The 27404-nt window shown below is 35.0% G+C and overlaps 3 protein-coding genes across 3 annotated transcripts; all 3 read left to right on the top strand.

Moving 5' to 3' along the window:
* The first annotated feature begins 3164 nt into the window (after positions 1-3164).
* On the top strand, positions 3165-4704 carry LOC110411447 (zinc finger CCCH domain-containing protein 23). The gene has a single exon (XM_021421600.2). It carries the CDS (start codon positions 3200-3202, stop codon positions 4283-4285), a length of 1086 nt encoding a protein of 361 aa, XP_021277275.2. The 5' UTR covers positions 3165-3199; the 3' UTR covers positions 4286-4704.
* A 9231-nt stretch (positions 4705-13935) lies between these two features.
* Positions 13936-16466, top strand: LOC110411067 (transcription factor MYB36-like). Its single transcript, XM_021421079.2, has 3 exons — positions 13936-14268; positions 15194-15323; positions 15493-16466. The coding sequence occupies exons 1-3, from the start codon at positions 14133-14135 to the stop codon at positions 16175-16177; spliced, it is 951 nt and encodes a 316-aa protein (XP_021276754.1). The 5' UTR covers positions 13936-14132; the 3' UTR covers positions 16178-16466.
* Positions 16467-21402: 4936 nt separating this feature from the next.
* LOC110411347 (ENTH/VHS family protein) lies at positions 21403-27128 on the top strand. Its single transcript, XM_021421467.2, has 12 exons — positions 21403-21545; positions 21683-21730; positions 21850-21901; positions 22719-22798; positions 22923-23001; positions 23131-23214; positions 23331-23476; positions 23562-23819; positions 24284-24417; positions 24627-24823; positions 26086-26476; positions 26659-27128. The coding sequence occupies exons 2-12, from the start codon at positions 21690-21692 to the stop codon at positions 26880-26882; spliced, it is 1686 nt and encodes a 561-aa protein (XP_021277142.1). The 5' UTR covers positions 21403-21545; positions 21683-21689; the 3' UTR covers positions 26883-27128.
* The last annotated feature ends 276 nt before the right edge of the window (positions 27129-27404 follow it).

Below are 27404 nucleotides of genomic sequence, written 5' to 3'. Positions count from 1 at the left end.
ATTCAAATTCACCAAACTTTTCCTTCCTCCTGCCAAGTTCCACTCGCTTAAATGAAAAAAGAAAAAACAAATGAACATTAATAAATCGCGTAGGGTTGAGCTTAATAAGGGAGAACCATCAAATAAACCCTCCAACAACTCCATTTTAACCTACAACCTCCATATGCCAGTGGGCTCTAACTACATTATGGGCACAATTTAGGGAAAGTGTATACTATCTTGGGGGGGTTAGGGTGGGATCCTGGGCCATGTCTTCTCTTCCCCTAGTTGCCCAAAACAATCGTATTGACCTATTAATAGTAAAGTTGAAAAAACCTACGCGGGTTTCCCAAGCCCACAGTTCTTAAACCAAGACCAACAAGAGCCACTCCTCTTTTAAATGAACTGGAAAAGGGAAATTAAAATGAAAGGAACCCATTTGAATACTGCCATTCCTTTTTGTTTTATGTTCCACTTTGGGGGGTTATGCGCTTGACAGGATTGCAGAAAACGCGGTCCGAGGAGATTTTTCAATGGGACAAGTCCATGGATTCACGATAATCTTAACCTAAATTAGTACATCATTAACTATTGTTTTTGGCAACTGTTTTGTGACAGGGACAACCTAACCCATGACTTTTCATGAAATGACTATCTACTTAATAGGGAGATTTGGGATTAACTGCTTCAGGAAAAGCTCTGAATAATGCAAGTGGGTTTTAAATAAATATTTTTTCTTTGGCTACTTTCTCTCCGAAAATACCCTTTTAAGATTCAAGCAAGCTGAATGAGTTTTCATCCTCATCCAAAACTAATCATGAGTCAAATAAGATGCTTCTGCAAGAAAAAAGGTTCCTCACTCTTTGTCTGTCAAGCAAAGGGTTCCCGCACAGTACAACCTGCATGACTAAAATATTAAGTAGAATATAACAACTTAAATAGAGAGGAAAAAAAAAGATGAAACATCTTTTAGAAAAATACAAGTTACATACTTATATTCCTTTAAGAATGAAATTTGGCCTTTCAAAAAAAAATGAAATTTGAATTTTATAAATCAAAGAGACGTAACCAATTTTATAAAATTTTTTTAAAATTTAAATTTAAAATCTTTAAACTAAATACTTAATTCTCACTTTTAAAATGTACCTTTTCAAGATAAATATTTAAAACATGGTTTAGACTTATGATATTGCTTTTGATGAGTATTAAAAGAAAAAAAGTATTTTTAAAATTAATTTTTTAGACTTAATTATCAATAAAAAACTGTTTTAAATGTTGATTAATATGGTTATTATTTAAAAAAATTTAATGTTATTAATTAATATCGATAAAAACATTGAATATTGACGAATATTGCTAATATAAAAAAAAACATTCATGTATAGACATTCATGTATATATTGTTTTAGGTGTTGGCGACAAAGATGTGCAAAGTAGGGAGATCCCCGTCCGAGCACCGCATCCGAAGAAAGCCCTTGTGGATAATCTTAAAGCTGATAATACCAAAACAAAAAGGAAAAATGAAAAAACATAGAACAGTAAAAAGCAAAGTCAAGATCATGGAGATCTCGAGAGATCAAAAGCATAGGCAATAATCCATATCGTAGGCCACGCGTATTCATCTCCTTGATGGGGTGTCAGTCGCAGGACTAAGCTTATCACCGCCAGCTCACTGTGCCACCAACCACGTGTACCATCGGTTTGACCCGGGGTGGTTCTTGTCACGTGATCGCTCTTACGTGTCACCGTACGGACCCTGCAGATGGGATATTTATTCGTACGGATCATGTGCTCCGTTCTTTTGTCGGTTTGCGATTCTGTCCCTGATTTGAACGTGGTGCCATCACAGCCGTTCATTTCCATAGATCGAGGAAATTTGGATTTTAGTATCCCGTACGTGTACTTACCAGTTACCGCTTCAATATCAGCCGTATATTACTAAATCCTCTCTCAACCAAAAGTATGGGTTAGGAATTACGAGTAAGTGCCCTCCGAAATCAATCCAATTTGTTCAGATTGCAATTTTTGTATTTACTTTCCAATTAATTAGCCAATCAATTTTACTATTGAATTTAATTTTTAACATTATATTTTGAGTCGAGACTTGAGAGCGTTTTATTTAAAATAATTAATTTGATAAAATAAAATAAAAAACCCAAGATTAAAGAAATGGTTAAAATGCCTGGCCTAGAAAAAAGACAAAGGATTGGCTAAAATGTTAAAATGGTAAAAAACAGCACGAGCTCGCCGCGCCACCTTTGCTCAGTAAGAAATAAGAAATGCTAGAAATCCACCTGAAACCAAAACATTGAACGTCACCGTCGATTTGAAAACAGGATAAGGAAATTTGCTTGCTTGGCAGACGGAGGCTCCGCCATGGAAATATCTGCCACCCAAGTGTACATTAGCGTAACGTAATGTAAACTTGCTAAAGTGCGCGGAGGTCTCCGTGTCACTGCCGCTAAGCTTGGCGGGTTCTTAACTGCCAAGTAGTTCTTCGCTTTGCAGAGACTTAATGACGCGTGGATGGAATGCACAGGCCCGAATAATCAGCCCATACGCGCATGGCTGCCACTCTCTGCATTCCGTCCACGTGTCAATAAACCTCTTGATCCACCAGAATCGAATATATCTTGGCATTTCTCGCTAAATTATCGTATTAATAGCTTCGAAACTTCGAGATTCAGCTTCGAAGTTATTAGTAATTTCATTCCAACAACTTTCAAAACTTCCTTTAACTGCGGTTAAATATAAACTAAAACTCACGACATTTTATTTAAACTAAAACTCACGATATTTTATTTTTTACTATTATTCCGCGATAAGTGACAACTCCCCTCAAAATATCCCCAACCCGAAGGGAACCAAGCAATCAGTTTTCAATACACAAAGACAAATGATAGAATCACCGACGGTGAAGCATTTTACCACAGCCAATCACAAAGAGATAAGCACAAATCGCTAATTTCCCCGGGTCCCACTGACGCCAACAGTAAAGACTAAAACCTAATAACTTACAATCAACGGCCACGATAAGCCCATGACATAGAATTGTCACACCGTCACATCCACCGTATTTTTAACCGTAGAAAGTAGGGAAGCGGAGGCGGTAGAGTTTTTAACTCAACCATGGTTAACTCGTAACAACTTCGGGTTAAAAAAGCAGTTTATAATGAAGAGAACCGCTGCTCCTCTTAGAATCAGAGAACGATGTCCAAAAATGATGATCGGAGAACCAACCCGACCAAATCCCACCGTCAAAATCCCAGCGTGGGACCCATTCAACGATCCGTCGGCTAACTTTCCTTCCGTTAACTACAACTGTAATGCACCAAACAGTCCTTGCCCCGTCGACTACCTCACGTCCCTCCACCGTTACCTACCGTCAAACGACTTCGAGTCTGACTCGCTGAGTGATGATTCCGACTTACCGGTCGACGCATTCTCATGCGACCATTTCCGTATGTACGAGTTCAAAGTGAGGAGGTGCGCGCGTGGGAGGTCACATGACTGGACTGAGTGTCCGTACGCCCACCCTGGCGAGAAAGCCCGAAGAAGAGACCCGAGAAAGTTCCATTACTCTGGAACTGCTTGCCCTGATTTTCGCAAGGGAAACTGTAAGAAAGGCGATTCCTGTGAGTTTGCGCATGGCGTTTTTGAGTGTTGGCTCCATCCTGCTCGTTACCGTACTCAGCCTTGCAAAGATGGTACCAGTTGTAAAAGAAGGGTTTGCTTTTTCGCTCACACGCCGGAGCAGCTTCGGGTCTTGCCCCAGCAGAGTCCGAGAGGAAATGGGGCCGGTTCGGGTGATTTGGATTATCTTGGATCACCCATACGCCATCGTCTGGACTTTGTTTCTTCACCAACTTCCATCCTGGCTTCTCCTCCAATATCCCCGCCTTCTGATTCACCCCCTATGTCACCATGTGGGTCATTTAACTCTGCGAGTGAACTTGCTGCTTCCATGCGTAATCTGCAGCTTGGTAAGGCAAAAATGACCGGTGCTTGTTCTTGGGGTCTGCAAATGGGATCAGGTTTCGGTTCTCCTCGGGGCTCCACGCTCCGATCCTCGTTTTGCAGCTCTCCTTCGACTCCAACTCGGACACCTACCCGTTCTGGTCTAGGTCAGTTTGACCTCTGGGAATACAATGCTTTTGAAGAGGAACCGGCAATGGAGAGAGTGGAGTCTGGGAGAGACTTAAGGGCAAGGATGTATGCAAAGCTGAGTAAGGAAAATTCTCTGGACCGACTTGATCCAACCGGGTCGGGTCCTGATGTTGGATGGGTATCTGAGTTGGTGAAGTGAATCTTGTCCTTTGGAATGGACTGGATGGTGGGGAATGGGGACTCAGCTTCTGTTTTGATTTATTTTGGGAAATTTCAAGAAAAAATCGGTGGCCTGTGATTCTTCTGACTTTGTGAATATTGATGATCGATGTTTCTGATTTGGATAATTTGCACTGTAAATAGACGACGGGGAAAGAGAGATCGGAAAAGTCTCTATTTTGTGGTGCACTGCTTCTTTTCTTGTAAGTTTTGTTAATTGGGAAAAAAAGAAATTGCAACCTTTGTATAGACAAGAAGGATTTATAAGGGCTGCCGAAAGAATGGGTAGCGGTTTGTTTCTCATTTTGTCTATTATGAATCGTAATTTCCTTTTCATTTCTTCCGGATTATCTCTGTAATTTCTATTATCATGGCTAATCAATGTAATATATTTCTGCATCCTCTGTTTTTTTTTTTTCTCTTCTACAATTCTTTTCGCTTGATTTGGATGATACGATAATATTATTGTTAGTAGATTGGAGCGTTTTTCCCATAAAAAAAGATTTGTATTCAATATATCTTTTTCCTGATCAAGTTTGTTCTCCTCTTTCCTGTGAGAGGCTTGAAGCATAGCTGTTTTCTGGTCCTCTGGGAAAGTGAAGTTGGAACTGTGTCTTCCAAGTTTTCTGATCCAGAGGCACTGGAACTGAAATAGGCAAAAAGGGTAAATGGTTCCAATTTTTCCTGTTCTGGTATACGCCGGATCTCGTCCCATGGTTATAGTACCATCCATGCTTTGCCTTGTTTGAAGGTGTTGAGTGGAGAGCTATTTTGGTTCACGAACTCCTGATTATGTACCATCAAAGATTTAGTCTTTTCATTTTCATTTCAAAGTGGGGACTGGGGAAAAACTTATCTATGGGTTTGTTGGATTCCTGAAATCTTTAGTGTAAGCTTATCATGTCTCTGCATCATGAGTAACAATCAATAACAACAACAAGCAGTCTAAAATATTGATTTGGATCCTCCACCCCTATATAAAGAATTTTATCAGGTATTTTATCTGGTAGTGTGATTAGATTCGTGACGTGGACCCATTTGAACTGATAAAACCCGTCCTTATCTGCTGTTAATCTTTTAGTTTATCTCCTCGGAGCCACTTGTGTCGTGATTAATTAAATTAATTTATAGTGTAATAACATTGATGTGAAAGTTTTATCGAAGAGACAGGATATGGTCAAGGCAAACGCTATCTGTTGGAGGGTCCCAATAAAAAAATCTAGGGGACTGTTTCTGGTTTCTTTGTAGTGGCCAGACACAGGGCGGAGTGAAGGTGGATTTGTTTAGGAGACATACGGGTATTAATTTTATGATTAAAGAGGCCGACAAAGTGGACGATAGTTCCGAGATTTGGTTCGTTTTTTGGGTATGGAACGAAGCTTTATAAAAAGTTGCTACTGCATGTGTGTGGGTGTGTGGAGAGATTCTGTGCTGGCGTGCTCTCCGAAACTAATGTGTTGGTCTTGTTTTGGCCGCAGGATAATCATCATCTTCTTTGCCCAGGAGCCTTCGGAATGTGAGGAAACCAGTCAGAGCTAATAGTTCCTAGAATCAGACCGAAATCTTGATCATCTCATTTGAATTAGTTTGCACAACAGCTCTCTTCTGAGTTTATATTTAGTCGATTCCATACATATAAATATAAATAAATTCTAAATATTGATGTCCTTCGAAAATGACCCGGGAGAGTGGTTTTATGCCTAACAATTTGTTCTTTGCGTTGATGGACTGCTAGTATTTTGCATAAGTTAAAAGGAATATCACGAACGAAAACGATACGAACTATGAATTTTGATTAAGAGTATTTGACATTTACCTAAATTCACCGAGTATATAATTCTAAAGTAAGATAAGATGACAGAAAATGATTTAAAGATATAATAAAAAAATGTTTAACTTACTAGCTTTATTGTTGATGTAATTGTATATGTTGCAAGAAATGAACGTTACAATTATAAATTGTCAATTGTAAATCAATGAAAGTTACACGTTTTTGCAAAATCTAAAATGTTGTATGTTATAATGTATATTGGATTTTCTCCTTCTTGAGCAAAGGTCCGTGAGCATGATAAACCTTGAACAAGTTAATTGATAAAATTGTAAAGTTCTAGTATATGGAATATATAAATATAATATATATTATTTCATTTATTATTAATTGATTTTAAATTCAATATAAATTTTAAAAATTTAACATAATATCAAAATAAATATTATTCATGTTATTATCTCTTCCATGATGAGTTATCATGTGTTTGATTTGTTATAGTAACACATGAGATAAAATTTTTTCAACTACATAAAATAATAAAAATCACTTCACTTGTTATCAATGATTTTATATTGAATACTTGTACCATACATAATTTAATTTTCTCAATATACAAGATTTTTTTTCTTTTTAAAACTTATCTTAAAAATTCAACATTAATCATTCTTTGTCCGTAGAGCAACAATCTAAAATAATGAGCTTTGAACTTAGTCTGGTACCTTTTCGTGTTCGCAAAGCTTCGTGTGCCCGGCGCCCCATCCCTCCATGCTTTACTATTAATTAAGACTCGAGCCGTCGTGTTTAAAACTGGGTTAGGCTCGATGAAGCTAGTAGGGGACCTTGTTATTGCTTACGGATTGTTGATTATGTACCAATCTTTGGCTCCACTCAATCTATCTTATATTATCAATTGAGATCTTTACATTCTATGCGACGGTGTGGGAATTGTGTTTGGATAAAATTGCGGGTGGTTGCACTCTTGAGGTCGACTGCTTTGGCTTCTCCCTGTTTACGTTTATCATGATCTTATCGTACAAAAATTTAATTTCCGTTTTAACAGTTATTACCTGAAATTATTTCTAAATAAATATAAATATAAATTTTTTAATTTTTTGAAATACATAAAATAAAAAAAAAAGATAGCATCGTAATTTTATATGAAATTATAAAATTAATCTCGAAATGAGAAATTTTACAATTGTTAAAATTTAAAATGAGTATTTAATTTTAAGAAAATAATAAAATTATTATTTTTTTCTTGAATGGAAGGAGAAGAAATTAAAATTGAGATTGGGTTATTGATTTTGTGTTGTTGTCTGGATTATTCCCAGTCCATTAAAAGCTTTAGAACCTTATCTAGAGAAAGGCCCACATTGCTCTCTGTGTGCTGGAGAGGTGGTATGGCAAAATCAAAGTAACAATCAAAGGGACAAGCAGCCTCCTAGGGGGACCGAAGTCTTTTTCACGGACTAGAACAAACGCCCCGACGCGACCTCATGGTTCTTTGTTCCCAGCCTCAGTCACATCATAAATTATACGTTCAACGGTCCCGTTTTACTCAAAAAAATAAGTTAATAGTAAATATTTCATCTAATTTATATTGATTTTTTTATTTTAAAAAATAAAAATAATACACTTATATCAAAATAACACGTAAAAATGAAATTTTTATAACATCACTTAATAAAATTAAAACATTATTTTAAGATTTTTAACAAACATCATATTAATAGAATATTGAAAAATCATATTGTAAAAAAATTCATCAAATTATTTGATTTGTGATATATATGAATGACATTGACTTGTTATTAACGGACAAACTACTCCTTAAATACCTCGTGTCCTAACTAGGAAAATATGCCTAATGAGGAGGGTGTTTTGGTATGATAGGGCATTGAAAGCAGACAAGATGATTGAGGGTATCGACATTATGAATGGAGGTGGGGTTGAGAAGATAGGCAGCTTGTACAACACCCCTACCGCCAAGAACACTATCTCCATTTTCCTTCTCATTTCAATGCATTAAATTTTGTATATGTTTGATGCAAAATTAAAGTCTCTCTCTATTTTTTTTTTTAAAACTACTAAGTATTGTAATTAGGGTTTTAGAAAAAATTGAATCAATTTTAGGGATTTTTTAATTGAATAAAAAAATTTTAAATTAATGTTAAGGTTTTATGAATTGATTTAACGAGTTTTTTGAATCAAGTTTAAGGGTTGCTGAATTGATTTTCGGATTCATTAAATTGGGTTGAACTGATTTAAGGGTTTCATTAAATTGAATTAAATCAATTTAAGGGCTTATTGAATCGGGCTTAGGAATCATACATAATGAAGAAAAAATTTGCTTAAAAGATATTAGAATTATTAAGTACTAGTACTTTATCTGAGCTTTTTGTTGCGGGAGTGTTTTTTTTTTTAAAAAAATTGTCTTTATTTTTTGCAATAAATAATAAAAATTGAAATGTTTGAAATTTCTTTTACCATATTAAAAGTTTTCATGTTAATATCTCGTGAGAATATTAAAAATATAATAATATAAACATTCAGAAAGAAGAAAAGAGAAATTAATTTTATTTCGTTGCTTGCTTGCTAAATGTACGTATTATTACATTCCCAGTTTCATAACAATATCAAAGCAATCATCTAAGTCGTACATACATTATGAGAGTTGACTCACAATTCTTTCGAAACAAATATATATTAAAATCTGAAATTCATTAAAAAATATTGAACAATTAACTAACATTTGAAATATCAAATTGAAAAATTATATATAAAAAAAAAACCTTCAAGAAGTGTGGGTTCATCCTGCAATTTTGAGTTGATTTTAACCTTGCACTTCAATAAAAGTTTGCAATATAATGGATCTTAAAATACATAGTAGTAGTTTCAATTCAATATGAGAGAAGAAAAGGAGAAAAGAAAATCATGGTATTACTGTAGTAAAATTTTTACTTGTTGTAAATCCCGTTTCACAGTGCATGTATTAATCTAGTTTTTATTTATTTTCAGCTCATTACAAGACAAATATTTTGGTATGAACTATGAGCTTCTCTGGCTACGTAAATTTGCAGTAAAAAGCACCCTAAAAATTAGAGGGTTTTTTTTTTATCAAATTACTTTTTTGAAATATTTTAAAAAATCATTTTCATCAATTTAAAATGTTTTGTTGAATGGTTCTATCACTTAATTTTTTTTTTTGTCCTTGTCAAGAATTCATAAAATGTGATAGATTTTGAACTTATAATAATTTTTCTTGTACTCAATAGATATATCTTTCGACCTTAGTTAAGAAAAAATAAAAATATTTTTTAAGTTGAAAATATAATTTCGTAACAAGTTGTATTAAAACATATTCAATTCTTCATTTATGTGAATCAGTGACATCTTTATTTAAAATGTCTAAAATTTATTTACAAGTTAAATTTTATTTTAACCCTAATTAGGTTATTTTTTTCTTATAATTTTTCAGATTTGTAGACATGAAAAAACTACTTTAACAATTGGACCCACCTAAACAAAAATTTCTCATAAAAATGGTCCACCAACGAGCATTATCCCTGCTCCTTTATTTATTCAGAAGATCCCTTTTTCTCCAATGTTGTTTTGACAAAATGGGATTTCCCGTAGATTTGAAGGCATTGATCCACAAGTCTTTTCCCAGGGCAAAGTTGGCCCATTGGGCCCATGGTCTTTCGTCAATTATAAATTCCACCCATGAGGTGGGATATGCCTTATTAAGAAGGAAGGTAGCACAAAAATGCTTATGACCTCCAATCGGTTAGTTTATTTCAATTTAGTAAATGCAAGCGATCTTTTGCCAACTCTTCTCTGGCCTCACCGTAAAAATCGTACAAAATTTATATATCATTGAAGGATCCACCAGGATGGCTTTAAATGTAATCACTCATTCAAATAAATAATGTAACTTTCAAGTGAGTAAATTTATTAAAGATTTAAACTACTATTATTAATATCTTTGTTACAGAATTATTACGCATTTACGTATATAAACCTGTCAATATCTCTTTTACTTGTCTTATATTAAAAATGAAGCATGCTGCTTTTTGGTTTTGAAGCACTTGACTTGACATCTCAACTCTCATAACAATTATTTTAATATGAATCATAATATTTTTAATGAAAAATATAAAAAAAGTACTTTCAAATACTTGTTAAAGTAATATTTGCAATATTTCAAAAATAATAATCTAATTAATAAATACCATTTAACTGAATCTTTCCTTCACTCACCTCTCCCAAAAAAGGGAGAAAAAAAAAAGGGTAGCGCAATTGGTGGGAGAAGATTTAGAAGCAGTAGTACTGCATGTGCTGGGACCATAATTTTTTGTACTGCAACTAACTTTGAAACTAGTTACATGCGCATTGATTGTCATAGATTTTAAGGTACTGATATGTTCTCCCATTACTGGAAAGGAATAAAGAGCATGTGGATGCTTAATTTGGGCCAGCAAATCAAATCCAGGATTAGAGGAGTATCTTTGGGCTCTTTTCGTATACCCCATCAACAGGACCAGGGGAAATGGGTACCTTGGGTTCGATTAAAGTGCGCATTGTTGATCATTTATCTATCACCTCAAAGATCAGATGCATGTGGGCATGGACGCCAAGGTTTTGAGGTGGAGGTTTTCTCTGAAAAAGTTTCCAGCTGAAGGTTTTTTGGGAAGCCAGTTTGTCAATTGATAGATCAATTTTGGTTCTGATTTAACCTTTTCCTTCTGTTCTTTTCTGTCTCAATTATTGCCTGGAGGGTTTTTTTTTTTTCTGGGGAGTTTGTACAAGCGCTCAACATGTGCTCCTTCGTACTTTTGGCATGCAAAATGTGTAGCTTTTCTGGATTGCTATGGATGAAATATTAAATAGAGATTTGGGTTTTCATTCTTGTAACATTTTGGAGGTGAGAGTGGAGTCAAACTTATTCATTAGGGCTGGATTAGACATGGTTGAAAGATCTATGTATGTTGGATTTTTTAAGATAAAATTCCACCATTCAAATCAATACACATAACAAGATATCCTTGACCCGTTACTAAAGAAAGTTGGATTTTTGTAACATAAAAGTAAAACATGCCATTGAAAAAAAACGCAAAGCAAGTTCGAAAGTTTTACTACCAAATTACCGTTGGACTTGCAGGAGTGAGGTAGAGGAGAGAGGGAAACGAGAGTGTAAAATAACTTGCTCTTGTGTTTTGTTTGAGCATCCAAAGGGAGTATAAAATCAAAGAACCAAAACATACTCTTCTCCTTGCAGGGAGAGAATCACCAAATTCACTATGGAATAATGGTAGATACGCTATCTTTTGGCTTTTGGGGGGGTCAGGTTTCCGCTTCAGTCTCTGTGTTTCACGAAGTTGAAAAACTAAAGCAATTTGGAAAAACATGAAACAGCTAATCTGAAAAACAAAGGGACACCGAAAGTGGGTGGTATAAGTTCAAAAGGAAGAGGAATGAAAGAACACAATAAGGTAAAGTTTATCAATTGGGGAGAAAAGGAAAGTGAAAATCATTATGCACTCCTCTTCTTACGTTAAATCGAGTCACCTAACAAACATCAAGTACAGATTTCGTCGTGCAAAAAAAATAAAAAAATACACACTTTGTGTTTAATTTGGAATCTTGGATGTTTTAAACAAGAGGTGCTACTCTCTAAAATTGACTTGCTAAGACACCATTTTAGACAGCTTAAAAAACCATGGTCCTCAAAGGATGGTGATGTAATGTCGTAGAAACCATCGATTGGTTGCTTCTTGTATCCCCATAAGCCGCCTCCCCACGAATGAATTCAATAAAAAAATGGGGTTTTTGCTTAAAGAGTTAAGATAATGACTATAAGTTTAACATTGGGTTCCTAAAGTTTTACTCTTTTTTGTTTCAGGTAGAGAATAATTTGACTCTTTTTGTTTGTTGGGTTTTGAAGGAGAGGTGTGGTAGGCAAAGATTGAAAGGTGTATCCCTTGAATTTGTGTTGTTACTTTCGTCAAAGAGAGAGAAAGAAGCATATACATCATTCCGACCTTTGACAAACATGCCACTATTAGAATCATAGGAGAAAGATATGGTAATGATCGATCTAAAAGAAGAGAAGTACAAATTGTTAAAAAAGAAAGAAAAAGAAACCATTTCAAAGGAGCAATCGGGACTTCCTTTTCACAATGGACTAGGTTCATTTGAACATTTAGCTTTCGCCTTTATCACTTTGAATACTGCAGAATGTCGAGTAGCTCTTCAATTTCATTTCCGCTGTCCTCAACTTTAAACTTCCTCCCAGTTACGTATAAGGTCGTGCATGTATTTTAGACCATGAAAAATGCGAAGAGAAGAATAGTACTAAAAAGTAGTAGTAGGTTTTTTTAATAATAATCCACTTGATGATTAGTACTAATTAGCCAGCTCTAAGACATGACACACGCAAAGACTTGCCCTGGTGAAACCACACACATATTTTTTGCCCCCTTGGAGAACCTAGAATCATGGTGCAACTTCACTTGCTGCTCATATATCGTCATGAATCATGAATCCATCACGTGAGAAAACCGCAGCTTCTCTTACTTTGGAGAAATTAAATCCACTGGTTTCTTCGTAGTCAAAAGTAAAAGTAAAAGTTTTATGTAAGACCTTAGCAGCTGATCAGGCTCTTATAGGCCGGTAGAAATGCAGAATTCACGAGGGGTTACCAGCCTAGGACTGCTGTTAACGTTAAAATTAAAAAGTTACCCACACAAACACTCGACCGACCGAAATAGATGATAAAGAAGAGAGAAGGGCTATAGTACCTTTTCAGTTTCCGAAGAGAAGTGTTAAATTTCAATGAATTATTAGATTTATATTTAGTAAAAAGCTGCTTTGGGTCGATTTCTTTTGTAGTAAAAGCTATGCAGTAAACATAATGGTAAAAGTTTGACAAGGGCAGAAATTAACCTGCTAAGGGTTTATTGTTATAGCCTTATAGGTATATTCTTTCGAGTGGATTTTAAGATTCAATACTGGCTCCTATAATTCTACTTAATATATCTTTGTAGTTTTTTCTTTGTGGGAAAAAAAATAAACATAAAATAAGTATTAACAATCTTACCTAAAATAAACATAATAGTATTGTTAACAAGAAACAGTAAATTTGGTTATATTGTTAGACACATTACTCCATGTTACATGCTTCTCTCTTCTCGCTTTTTTTTTTTTTTGTATATTTGCTGCTTCAGATATATTCAATTCTGAAAAATATATACTCCATATTATACTATATTGCTAGGTTTGTTATTAATCATAAATACAAATATGAGTAAAGTCTTAAGGCTAGACTTAGTTTAGCTTCGTCAATGGCTGCTAATAGTAATAGACATATTATGCAAACGTTATTTATATATTACTGCCATACATAATTCAAAGAATATACAGAAACTTAGACCGCCGTGCTAGTTGAAAAGCCAAATCTTTTACCGAATAATAGGGCATTTTAATTTTTTTTTAAAGTTTAAAAGGAAGTATTATTATGGTGTACTTATAATAAGGAAGCTAATTGAATTTTCCGAATAAAGCTTAATTGCCATTAAGCAGAAATGTATGGAAGTGGGTAGCTAATTAATGACTTAAACTGATTTTAAGCATAATTATGTCTTGAAGTTCTGATCAAATAAAGTCAACACAACATGTGGAGTGATTGTTGACTGGGTCCTACTATCTTAACAGACAAGAAAGATGCAGAAGAAAAGGCAAAAACAAAGTTAAAAAGAAAAAGAAAAAGAAAAGGGGAGTGGGGGAAAGGAAAATAGCTAGTTAGTCATACAAAGTCAAGTTCTGTGCAAAGGAGCCACCAACTTTATAAACCCCTTCACCAGATGAGAGCCCACTGTTTCTTTTTCCCTCAATTTGAAAGCATTTGCGTGTCTCAATTCTCCTCTCTTTCTCTTTCTCTTTCTCAAAGTCTTTCTCTGTGTGTGTTAATTTATCTGTCTTTTTGTTGGGAGGAAGGGTGTCAGTTCAGAGTGATAGTGAAGGGGCTGAGCCCGAGCTATAAGCTATAGCAGCAAGCATGGGGAGAGCTCCATGCTGTGACAAAGCAAACGTGAAGAGAGGCCCTTGGTCCCCTGAAGAAGACGCCACCCTTAAGAACTATGTTGAGACTCATGGCACTGGTGGTAACTGGATCGCTTTGCCCCAAAAAGCTGGTATAAGAATATACTCTTTGGCTCTCCCTTTTCTACGAGGGTGTTCAGTATTCTTCTTTATTTTTCACCTTTCAATTTTAAAGGGCCTTTTCTCTTGTTTCCGGGCAAATTATCCACTACCCATTTCACCAAAAATGAGTGTTTCCAAATGTTTTAAACTTGAAAGTAAATCATCAGTTAAGGGTTTCAGATTTCCCTGAACTTTTCAGTAGTAAAATTGTTCCTCTTTTCCCAACTAAGCAGAAAAGGAGAATTGTGAACTAAGAAGGCGTCTTTTTCTTTATACTGTTCCATCGTTTTTAACTTCCTCCAGTTTCAGAAAACTCTGGCAGATTATAGCTTTTTCAGCTGTTTAGTTACATTTTTGACTGTTAATGTGTCCTCTTGGCTTTTAGAGTTCAAAGTAAAATTTGCAAATACCATGTAGGTTCAGAATTATGGTACTTCCCCTGCAAGAATAAAAGCAGTCTGGCCGCTGAGTTTTGTCTTCTTGTTCACTATCTTTGTTCAAAGTACGGTTTCAAGTCTGGACATTATTCTCTACTCTGGTCTTTCCTGGTTTTACTTTTATGTTCATTCTTTCAGCTCTCTAAATAATCTGTTGTCATAATTTTGTTGTGCTTTTCGGGCATCCATATGCAAATGACTGATGCCCTTATCATTTAACCAACTTCACACGACAAGAAATTTTTTGCTTTTTTTTTTTTTTGGCCTTGAAAAGACTGAATCCAAGAGAGAAACACAAAACATTGTAAAATTTGTTCAGATCAGTCGTTAAAAGCAACCTCAATCTTGCTTTTAACGTCTGTCTAAAACAAAAGGTTGAAATGCCTTATCAATTACTAATCATCAGTAGTAAATTTTTTTTTTCTATCATTTTCCTTCCTTGGAAGTTTACACCTCAATATCTCGTGTTACCTTCCAGGCCTTAAGCGATGTGGAAAGAGTTGCCGATTGCGATGGCTGAATTATCTGAGACCAGACATCAAACATGGGGGTTTTACCGAAGAGGAGGACAACATAATATGCTCTCTCTATAGTCAAATGGGAAGCAGGCAAGTTGTTTTGTCCTTGTTTTTTGGGCCAAGAATCTGTCTGGTTGCTCGTAATTATTTTTAGTTATCTTCACAAAGCTTCTCTTATAGATTAACTTAGTCAAATGTCGGTTGTTTTTATTATATCTCATTTAAGACTTGTAAAAACCCCACTTGTGATTCTTGTTAGATGGTCTCTCATAGCTTCTCAGCTGCCCGGAAGAACAGACAATGATGTGAAAAACTATTGGAATACCAAGTTAAAGAAGAAGCTCGTGGCAGGGAAATCATGCTTCAATATTAGCAAGACTATTAACAATGATCTCGTCCCTGCTGCCAACAGTAATATTTCTACTCAACCAGGCTCAGCAGCTGCTTTACAGCCTTGCTTACCAAAAGCTGAACCTTACAACCTGGATTATCCAACCTCACACTCTCATATTTCAGCACCATTGCCAATTTTATCTGATGTTGGTTATGGATTCTCTATCAGTAGTATTCAAAACTTGCCTTTAAACCCGGTCGTGGACTTTTCTCGCCCAGAAGCAGTCACCCATCTGTCACAATCAGGTGCAACTATGGAGAACAGTCTCATTGTTACCTCATCTCAAGAAGGCTCCAGCATTTCGGATTCTACTTCTCTGGCTATGGAGAGCAAGCCTGTCTCAATGCCTGCTAACGGATATGTCGATGACACGGGGAACATTTTGATGGATCAGTTCAGCTACGAGTTCCCTTATGAATTCGTCAATGGCATTTGGAGTCAAGAGAAAGCTGGGGAGGTCGTTCCAAGTTGCTATGATAGTTTAGCTGATTTTTCCCATGCTGACATAAAGCCTCAAGGACTGAATCAAAGTGTTGCTAACCGATACTGAGAGAAACGCATGGCTGGAAGGGGAATGGCGGAAGAAAAAAATTGAAAAGACATGGACATGTGAAAGAAGAGAGAGATAGATACAAGATTTAAGTTTTAATTTTCTTCTCACATGCTATATTATTATGATTTGGACGTTGTTTCTGTAGATAAAAAAGAAAAAGGAGAGGATATATTAACCTATGTCAAATTCAATTCAAGTGAATGGGGCTTTAATTAATCTGATGTTGATTTCATAGAAATAGTCTTTGTTCTCTGAATGCAGCCTTTAACCTTTTAATTTTGGACCCTGTTACCCGAGAGGAACATTTCGATTAAATGAAATCAAAATTCATGTGAAAAAACATAAAGAAAGATTATTATGCGCCCCTGTCTTTCTGTTAACTATTTAAGGCTCAATGTGGACAATTTGTCAGAGAAAAAGTGCGGTCTTGAAAATTTTGGTTTTTAATTTATCCAAAGGAAGATGGACATGGGTGTGAGGGTGATTCCATCATCATGTCTGCCTGTTTTTTGCTGTTTCAGTGCAGTGGTCACGAAAGTTGCATGGGGGGTTGTGGCCTGTTCAAACCTCATCATGCTGTGAACGTATTCTTCTAACGTTAACCATAAAAGATTCTCTCTCTCTCTCTGTGAATAAATATATGGCCCTTGGAAAGGTCATAAAAATTAACCCATCATTTTCTATTGAATATTCAGCACAGGTTTTTCCATTTACAACTTTTTTCCTCCCAAGTCTTCTCTTGAATTAGCATTGAATTATTGAATATGAATACAGGACATCACTTCCTTAACTTCACACGTTTCAGGACCCAGAAATTTATAAGTACTAACGTTTTCTTTGTTCCATGCATGTGACTCTCCTACGCAAAACTTTGCCTTTTATCAACAATCTTTCTGTTTCTATATATAATTGGCACTTTCATAACTAAACCCAAAAAGAAGAAAAAGAAAAAAAAATACTCAAACATTAAAGGCTTTTCTACTTACTACTTTAAACATTTATTTTTCTATCAACTTTTTTCCTTTTTTCTCCCCCCTTTTCCAAGTCCTAAAAATTAACCACCACTTTCTCTTAAAGCAAAAATAAGATGGGAGATATGAGAACCTTGCCAACTATGCAACCTCATTATATCTGATAAAAGGCCTTTACCCCACCTGGGACCTCTACTGTCAATATATATTATTTTCACCAGAACCACAAATCTGCTGCAGTTAAGGGTAATAAATCAATTAGCAGAAAAACCCAACAAAGGGTTTTTAATTTGGAAACCCTAGATACCCCACGGGTGAGTGTAGTGCAATTCATCTTGCCTAAACTTGATACCATACCCTGAGCAGACACAAACAGGCCAAAGACACTTGTTTTGACTACCTGGTTTAATTTCAATATTCTTCCCCTTGCCTTAAAAAGGGAACTGCTCCAAAAGGATTCAAAATTCAAAGTTTGGGAAAAACTTGTTTCTATATACAGTTTTTACTTCCTTGAGGTATTAATAAGTAAACAGATAGGCTCTCAAAGCCGGGCAGACATTTTGTTCCCTCTAATGTTTGCACATTGCACTTTCGGACATTTCATCATAATGTCCTTTTTATCTACTTCTTGGTGGCGTTACTTGCAAATGAATATTCCTTCTTAAAAGTATTTAAGAAGACAAGCATATCGGCACCATTGGATAGGCCAGCATTCCTCCACCCCCCTCCCCTCCCTTTTTTATTTTTCTCCAATCCTGGGACACAGATTGTTTAATCCTTATTGTGTACCCTTTGTTTTATAAAAAGAACCCTATCTTTCAACGTGTGAAGCTAGCTAAGTTTCGTCTTCTTAATTAGGTGTAGCATTCTTTAAAGCATTGAAGGGGCTAGCCTGCCTACAGTGCGGCATCTTTTCAATAGTAAATGAGAGAATATCAGTATTTAAAAAAGATTGAAAATCTGAACATATAGACATCAAAGGTGATTTTGCAATCCCAACGACACGAGAGTCTGACACACATTTTGCATCTAACACTTAATAATTTAGTTTATTTGCGTTTTCACCTTCCCAAAAATTTGAGTCTAACAATCAAATAAGATTATTTACGAATTTGAAGTTATCCTTTTTAATATTCTTAAAATATTAAAAATTTAATTCAAAAATTATTTAACTTTTATGTCTTTATCTCAAGTTCTTATATTTGTTTTAAAAAGGGGGTTATAATTGGTATCCAATGTTTCGTGGGATCTTCTGTAAGGTGAGATTTGAGAGAAGAGGAAATATTGTAATTTCGCACGAGTTTGCAATCGAACTTTATTTTATAATAGAGTTGAGTTGACATTTTATACAACTTTTTTTAATTTTTATATATAAATTATCATTATTTAAAAAAAATAATATAAAATAAGAATCTCGTATTCGAATTCTAAATATCTTTTATTTATGTGTAAATAGTACTCTTTTTGTTTCTCGATGATAAGAGCATTTCGTCTTTCAATTCAAATTCTCTTCTACTATTAATATATAATGATCAAAAAAAAAGAAGAAAAACCCATACCAAACTAGTGACATATATCACTATACTTGACTATATAGAGATTGGCCGACCAATATGATAAGCTTCATTCTCCTCATTGCCCCGTATTATAGCTTTACAGATAATTAAAGAAAAAGAAAACTAATAAAAAAAGGGGAACACACATCCCAATTCAAGAAGTCACAAATAATTTAAGGAACAAATGGCATCTATAATATTCAAACCAAATGCCCAATCAGAACATTATTTTCTACATTTGAATACTATATATTATCGACCAATCATGGAGGGATATAATAAAATTATGTTAATTATTCAGGGTTCATCCATTGACAATCAATCCCTTCTAAACTTTAATTTTATTTTAATACCAAGCCAGTTTCCAGTCAATGAATGGATAACCTTTTCAAAAGACATCACAACAATAGATTATTCGTTTAAACAAGGTAATAATTAGGCGTAGATATATTTTTATTCAAAGTTTATTTTAATACTCTTTTGACAATTCATGCAAAACTTTTTAAGGTCCCAACTCCCGACCTTAATTTATATAATATATGTATTCCTACTTGATAAAGAGAATCTTGAATCCATCGGCCCTGGGTCATACTAAATTTTGCTTCGGCCTTCAACTTGTCTTTTGACATCGACCCCTTCCAGAGCAGTTTATTATAACCACGAATTCTTCCATGAAATTTTCATGCATATACTTCCAAGTCATTTTTATATTATTCTTGGTGACTTTGAGGGTTTTTCTTTCTTTATTTTCCTTTTAATTAGCCAATGGTTGTGATAGGATGATTTTTGAATTTATGCATGGAGCGTGTTAAGGTTTACCCTTTTTTTTTGTTTCATTTTGTTTGTTTTTTATTAAATAAATTTAATTTTATAAATTCACAAATAAAATGAGATAAAACGAGTCGAAAGTATTTTTTTTTTGGTTTCATTTCGTTTTCGATTTTTAGAAGATACTTTCGAACGAAAAATGTGTACCAAGAACAAGGTGCCAGTATTTCCAGTTAAATAATCGGAGAGAAGAAAAATGAATATGTTTACTCTTGCGTGTGCAATTGTTCTAAACATGAAAATTAGGGAAAACATACGGTTGAGGCATTGAGTTTAGACTGTTTTAGAGCGTGATGTGTACCACGAACAAGGCATGGGCGTAAACTAAGTAGGTCAGTTCTGACAGAAATGGAAAAAGGAATAAGTCTGACTTCTGACACTAAAGGAATATTATTTGTTTTTGCCTTTTATTTTTTGGAAGTAAAGGGTAAAACGAACAGTTGTGTACAAGAGAAAAAACAACAATCACAAGCAGAAAACAAACTGCTATTCTAGAAGAGTAGCAATGCCAATAGTGGGGCAGGCATTAGAAACAAACGTAATCAGATTCATTAGTTTAATTGCTAAACAAACACGATGTGGTTTAGGTTCTACCAATGCAAAATTAAATATAATAACGAAGGAAATCTATGGAAGGTGTTGAAACATGTTCGTCTTGTCGTTTTAATCCAAAGGGCTAAAAGAAATTATTGCTATCAATACTAGCTATTAATATCTAACTGAAACCAGTAAAAATTCCATGGATCATATTAACTGGGAATGAGCAACCTGCCAAAGTGTCATCCCTGTCTGTAAAGCAGCAAGCTCGTCGACTTTGTCAGCTGTTAATACATGGGACAGGTACAACGGGTACAGGCGCAACTGTGGCAGCCTGTTCCTCCAAGTAGGCTCCTTCAACTTCCCCAGCCTCAGCTTCCAATTCATCCTGTAGAAGCAATATTTTTTTCAATAGAAACGTTGAATCTAAAGAAAGATAAAAGGAACCTGCACGAAACAACACCTCATCATAATCAGCAGCTGCACCAATTTGGTGCTGACAATGTCTCATGGATCTGTTTCGTGCTCCTCAGTTTGCTCATCGATCTCATCCATTGTTTTGTCGAGATCTCTTTTATGTTCCTGTACATGATACCATGCAAAAATCAGGTAAAGCACTGACCAAATTCTTCCCAGAATCAACCCTGTTAACCTAAACTTGATTACATATATGTGGAAAACTTCACGTCATGAATGATCATGAATGCTCAACTGGTAATTAGCAAGCGTCTCCATTTCATCGTTCCCAAATTTAGTTTCCCTTCAAACATCTCGCTGCCTGCTGCACAATCACAATAAGACTAAGTTTGAATAAAGATTAAAAGCAGAGCAGAAAGAGATAGAAACATTTAGGAATGCAACTTTGCAGTGACTAATTAACATTTCAGATCAAGCATATATTCTCTGCACTATTGGGCCCGTAGGCCCAACATCAAGAATCTCTTTCAGATCCAACGTCAAACATAATGCAAGAAATCTCTATTTCATAGAACACCCAAATTGATTTTTAAATTTACTTGCCATTAAATGTTAATTCATACAAATTAATCAAAATAAAAGTATTAATAACAAAATTCATCACAATTAAGAAATATAATAGTAAAATTGTATCATAGTATAATTATAATCTCTTTTTTTTTTTTACAACTCCCCATAAACTATCTTATAATAACCATTCCACCCAACATCTAGGCGTGACATAGTTTGAAAGAATAAAATATAAGTTGGTTTGGGTTTTCTTTTTGGGGCCCAAGAAAAATTAGTTTAGGAATTAGAAGAAAATAAAAAGAGTAAAAATGAAAACGGCCCCTGACATTCTCTTTTTTAACTCTGTATTTTTAAACGGAATCGGAGGTGGTGGGAAGAGATTAAATAAAAAAAAGGATTAAAAACAAAGGGGGGAAAAAAAGATAAGGAGGCGATATTGTTACTCAAGCGATTGTTTCATATCAAAAGCCACGAAGTAACAGCTGAGTAAATTCATTTCCTCGACAACGAATTCGAGATCTAACATTCCGCCTATTAATTCTCTCAGATCTGTACCGTCTGGCTGATTTGATCTCACATTTTCTTCCACCGGCTATTATCTATAATTAATTTTTTTTTGTCAGATCCGCCATGGATTTCATGAAGGTCCTCGATCAGACGGTTCGAGAAATGTAAGCTTTAACCTCCCTTGTTCTGAATTTTGAATCAGAGTTTGGTTGATTACTGTTTGCAATCAAAGATAAGTTGATTTAATTTGTCTCTTTTTTTTTATTTCCTTTGGTAATTTCAGCAAGAGGGAGGTCAACCTAAAGGTATTGAAGGTTCCGGAGATCGAACAGAAGGTGAGATCAAATGCAATTTAATGTTTTCTCGAATGCTTCTTGCTTGGAGAAATATGCTTAAGATTTTATACTTGTTCATTTGTTGTTAGTTTCATTAATCTGTTTTAAAAAAAAGAAGAGTGTAGGATTATGATTTGGTGTATACGGTAGAGTTCTCTATAGATTTGGCACAGGTGTTTAAACTTGAGTGTGAAATAGAAATGTTAAATGGGAGAATTAGAATTTACTCACTGCTCGAACTGAGGTTTATGCTATGATCGAAAGCTTAGGTTACTTTTGTGTCGGCTTTAATTATCTTTTTTGGTATAGTGAAGTCGCTTATTGCTTGCTAGTATATGTTTTTGATCCATGATCAAGGTATCATAATTCTGTTATTCTTTGACTTGATCTTTTGGATTATGAGTTCTATTTTGTGTTAAAATTAAAATATTTAGGTACAAAGTGCATCGTTCTGTCAGAAATCTGATTAGTGGTGCAATTATTTACTCATAGCTGAGGTTTTGAATCTGCCGACTCTGCTTTTTGTTATGGAAATGGTTGAAGTTTATGATGTTGCACAAGATACAGAATTATTTGTGATTTTCCTTTTGCCGTTGGTTGTGACATTTATGGTGGAATTTGATGGTTTTATCTTACTTTTATTAGTTGTAATTGAGTGATTAGTTCAGAACTTGGTGGGTAATGATAAAAATGTGTTACAATATGTATAATAATGCTCTCAGTTTTTCTGGTAATGCTTGGGCTACATTTGAAGTGCATGTAAAGTTTTATATTGAGATTAGTTGGTTTGCATAATTATTTTGGCAAACGCATGCAGGTACTAGATGCAACAGATGATGAACCATGGGGTCCTCATGGCACTGCATTGGCAGAAATAGCACAAGCAACAAAAAAATTGTAATTATCGACTTTTGCACATATTTCCTTTTTTTTCATTCTATTTTGCGTCTTTCCTCTGGTATTGGTGTTTGAAAGAGATATCTCTCTTTATGCTAATTGGATGGGCTGCCATATCTTGTAGCACTGAATGTCAGATGGTTATGAATGTTCTTTGGACAAGACTGGGTGAGACTGGAAAAGACTGGCGCTATGTCTACAAGGTATGTATATTCTTCCATAATATGACTGACTAGTCATCTAATACCAGTAGAAACTTGATATATATTTCCAAGCCTTGTTGGCTTATGGACCTTTTCATACCTTCAAATCTAAAACCAATTCTCTACCAGGCATTGGCTGTTATAGATTATTTGATTTCCCATGGATCTGAACGTGCGGTTGATGACATAATAGAGCATACTTTCCAGATCTCTGTAAGGCTCGAACTCCTAAATTTTTTGAATTGCCTTTGTATTTCTCTTACAATTTATGGAGTAAAGTTGAATTTCCTTTAATATTCTGCTTCCCCTATTTGTTTTGCATTTTGCAGTCCCTCACAAGTTTTGAATATGTTGAGCCAAGTGGGAAAGATGTGGGAATCAATGTCCGGAAAAAAGCAGAAACTATAGTGGGACTTTTGAATAATAAAGAAAAAATACAAGAAGCTAGAAATAAAGCTGCTGCTAACCGTGACAAGTAAGCTTATTTTCTTCAGGAAGTGAAATCATATGCTTACTTGTATTACTGTGATTGACTAACCGTGTCTCTGTTACCATTTTAGGTATGTTGGCCTATCATCTACTGGCATTACTTATAAGTCTGGTGCAGCGTCATATAGTAGTGGCGGCTACCATGGTGGTGGGGATAGGTATGGAGGCCTAAGTAGCACAAGAGAAAGTGACAGCTATAGAGACAGTTATAAAGAGGAGGACCGATATGGAGAAGAAAAGTATGATGCAGATACCTATGTGAAGTCACGTCGAGGGACTGCAAGTGGAAGCCAAGGGAATTCCTCAAAGGAGTCTACACGTCCTGGCAGGTTTAATATTTTATGCTGTTCATTATTAGTTGCAAATTCTTAATAATAATTTGACTAGAGTATAACTTGGCTACACTGTTATTTTTAAGTCGAAGAAAATTACTTGGGCATGTCCTTTTACATTGTTTGTGCACCACATAATCATTAGGACACTGCATTATCATACTTTTTGGTTCTAGGAATCATGTTGCTGTTCTTAATTCTTTTATGTAGATGATGATTCCTTTTTCACTATTCACAATACCTTGATTATGGAAGTTCAAGCTCTATTACTATAACATGTTGGTCTTGTTCACACACATGCAAACACATCAAATGGGAGCTCGCACAATTCCACATGCTTAACACACTCCTGTACACCTGCAACCCTTGCATGTATACCTATTCATGTTTTGCAAAAAAAAATTTCCACACTTCGTCCCACCTTGTCTTAAAAATTTTATTTTGTAATGATTGTTTTGCAGCAAGGATCCAAAGAATAAATTTTCTTCAAAGTTGAGTGATTCCAATAAATACAGTCCAAGCTCAAGCACCCCGTCAAATAATTATGATGCTGATGATTTTGATGATTTCGATCCCAGGGGAACATCCAGTTCTAGTAAGAAAAATTTTCATTTCTTAAGTTGAGAATGCTTCTTCAGAGGTTTTCTTTTTATCATGTAAATCTTAAACATGGTAGAAATCCGGTTTCTATAGTTCATTTTGTTAACAGGCCAAGGGTTGGTTGAAAGAGTGATCCTTTTCAGTAATAAGTTTTATATGGGATGTCAGTTACCAATGCCTTGTTGATTATTATTCTTTTGACAGAGCCAGCGGCTGGAAGTTCTAACCAAGTGGATCTATTTGGACAAAGTTTGATTGATGACCTCTTCGATGCATCAGCATCTGTCCCTACGGAAAAGTCTGCTGTGAATACTGATTCAACAGAAGTTGATCTATTTGCTGATGCAACTTTTGTGTCAGCACCAACTAAAGTGGCAACCGAAGCGAGTCCTAAAGCTCAGGTTAGACAATTTTTTCATCTTAATTTTTGGCAATGCAACAATGAATTATCATAGCTATGCCAATTGAATTGACCTTAAAGAAAGTAGTGGTGTATTTTGTCTTTGAAACAGATATAACTAGCTTATCATGTAATATGAAATTCTATACATCTTGTTCCGTATGAAGCACTGACATGTGTCAACCCCCTGTATCAGTGTTGTCTGTGTCTGACACAGACACATCTCTGATATATCAGAATACATATGACTCAGCAAGATATGGCAAATAATAAGTTACTCAGACATAGCAATTGACAGTAGATTTTCAAAGCCAAACCAAGAAAAAGGAGAGACATTGGTACTGGTGAAGCAATGGTGGAGGTGGCACACCTTGAATTGAAATTTTGAGATCACAAACAAAAATAACTAAAAATATAGGGAGAGAAGCCTTGTTGTCTGTATTAAGTCGATGGATGGCAAATAGAAGAAGAACAAGAGCAAGAAGATGGGCGCTGAAGAAGACATGAAGAATAAGAGAAATTAGGGCTTTCCTTTTAATTTATGTTGGGCTCTTGCCTAACTAACAATTACATGGGTTTAAGCCTTGAGATAATTTAAAACATATTTAATTATTTTTTGATGGAATAAAATTATTTAAAATCAACACTAATTGTCAATAATTAGTTCAATCGCATAAAATATTTAAAAAAGAAGGATTTATATAGGAAAAAATAAAAATAAAAATTATTTATATTTGGTAATGAATTAATCAAAATATATTTATATATTTGATATATTTCTTTATTGCCGTATCCTTGCTATGTTGTGACTTAATTTTTTAGAAAATGCTGTGTCGCTGTGTCTATCTTGTTGTACCTGTACCCCATGCCCATGTCGGTGCTTCATTGTTTTTTCCTTTACCTTGAAATATGGGATGGCAATGATCTCTTATGGGCTAATGGCCAGGTCAGTTCACACCCAAGCAGCTTGTAGTAATTGGAGAATTAAGGATCCCTTTAACCCCCTCCCCTCTTCTCTTTAACACAAAAAATATATCCACTGGCAAAAACACCTTTGCTTATTTGCCATTGGTTTGGTTAAGAATCCATGTGATCTTAGAAGTGCTTTTATCTGAGCATGCAGAGTATTAAGATATGTATAGACAATCTGTTTTTCAGTTGGATGTCATAGAGGTAGTTGACTAGTTAATAAAGGAGTCAGGGTATGTTCTTTAATGAGGAGCTGAAATCAGCTTCCCTCTTTCCCTTTCCTCATTTGTGCAGGAACAGGTTGATCTATTTGCTTCCCAGCCTGCCGTCACTCCTGCAGCCTCTTCAACTGTTGACCTCTTTGCCACCACCGATCCAGTTGTGCAACCAGACACCATCTCACCTAAGTCTGAGCCAGAACATGCTAACATTGTTGATCCATTTGCTGCTGTTCCACTGAACAATTTCGATGGATCTGACATTTTTGGTTCATTCACTTCTCATTCTGATTCAGCTTCAGAAGAACAAACACAGAATCCCATTAATGATGGAAACCTTAACAACTTGAGCACAAAATCATCACAAGACTCTAAATCTCCTCAAAAGAAGGATACTTTTGAGGTGAAGTCTGGAATTTGGGCTGATTCACTGAGCCGTGGGATAATTGATCTCAACATATCTGCTCGTAAGTATCTTTCTTAGCAGCCCATAATATATATTATTTTCGTTATGTAGGAAAACTTGTTTCCACATAGTATATTACATTGTTTTTTATGGTCATTACTTTATGGGTATTAATTGTTTTTTATAGTCATTGTCTAATGACTGTTCTTTATCGATGTTGTATCGTCATTTCAAACGTTGCAGCCAAGAAGGTTTCGCTAGCAGATGTGGGAATCGTTGGGGGATTGACCGATGTAGATGAAAGAGAGAAAGGACCTCCAACAACTTCATTTTACATGGGGAGAGCGATGGGTACTGGGTCTGGTCTTGGTAGAACTGGGTTCGCATCCACACAAGCAGCTGCTGATGATGATTTCTTCTCAAGCCTTGGCAGCCAACAGTATCAATTTGGTAGCTTTAAGAAGTAATTTTGTTCACTTTCCCTAAGCATTCTTTTCCCAATTTGGAAAAAAAAAATTTATCCAACGTGTGGTGCACATTGGTGTGCTAGTTTTCATCAATTCATGATGAGGATACTTGTTATGTATCAATCATGAGGGGGTATTATATCATCGGTACTTCCCACAGTCTTCAAATGTTTCCGTTGGAACTGTTGCTTTGTAATTTTGGTATTGAGATTTCATTCAAGTTGGCACCATATTTTTTGTTGTTCACACTACTTGGAATGATTACTTAATTAGCATTGGGCGAATCAAGTTGTACAGTCTGTAACCGAAGAGATTTTCCCAATATTGTTCCTGTGAATGGATAAAATTATTATTAATATCAATTTCGATGAGATCGTTAACATAGGCATATTATTTGAAAATATTTTTAAGTTAATTATAAATTTTTAAATAAATTTTTACTCTCATACTGCTTTTAATTAAACACATTTTTATTTTAAATCAGATAAAATTTTATCATTAATAATTGATTAATTGATATTT

This window comes from Theobroma umbraticum, unplaced genomic scaffold (assembly GCF_002168275.2).
Source record: "Theobroma umbraticum cultivar Fairchild unplaced genomic scaffold, ASM216827v3 scaffold_56.0, whole genome shotgun sequence".
Lineage (NCBI taxonomy): Eukaryota > Viridiplantae > Streptophyta > Magnoliopsida > Malvales > Malvaceae > Theobroma > Theobroma umbraticum.
This window is presented reverse-complemented; position numbering and strand designations above follow the sequence as displayed.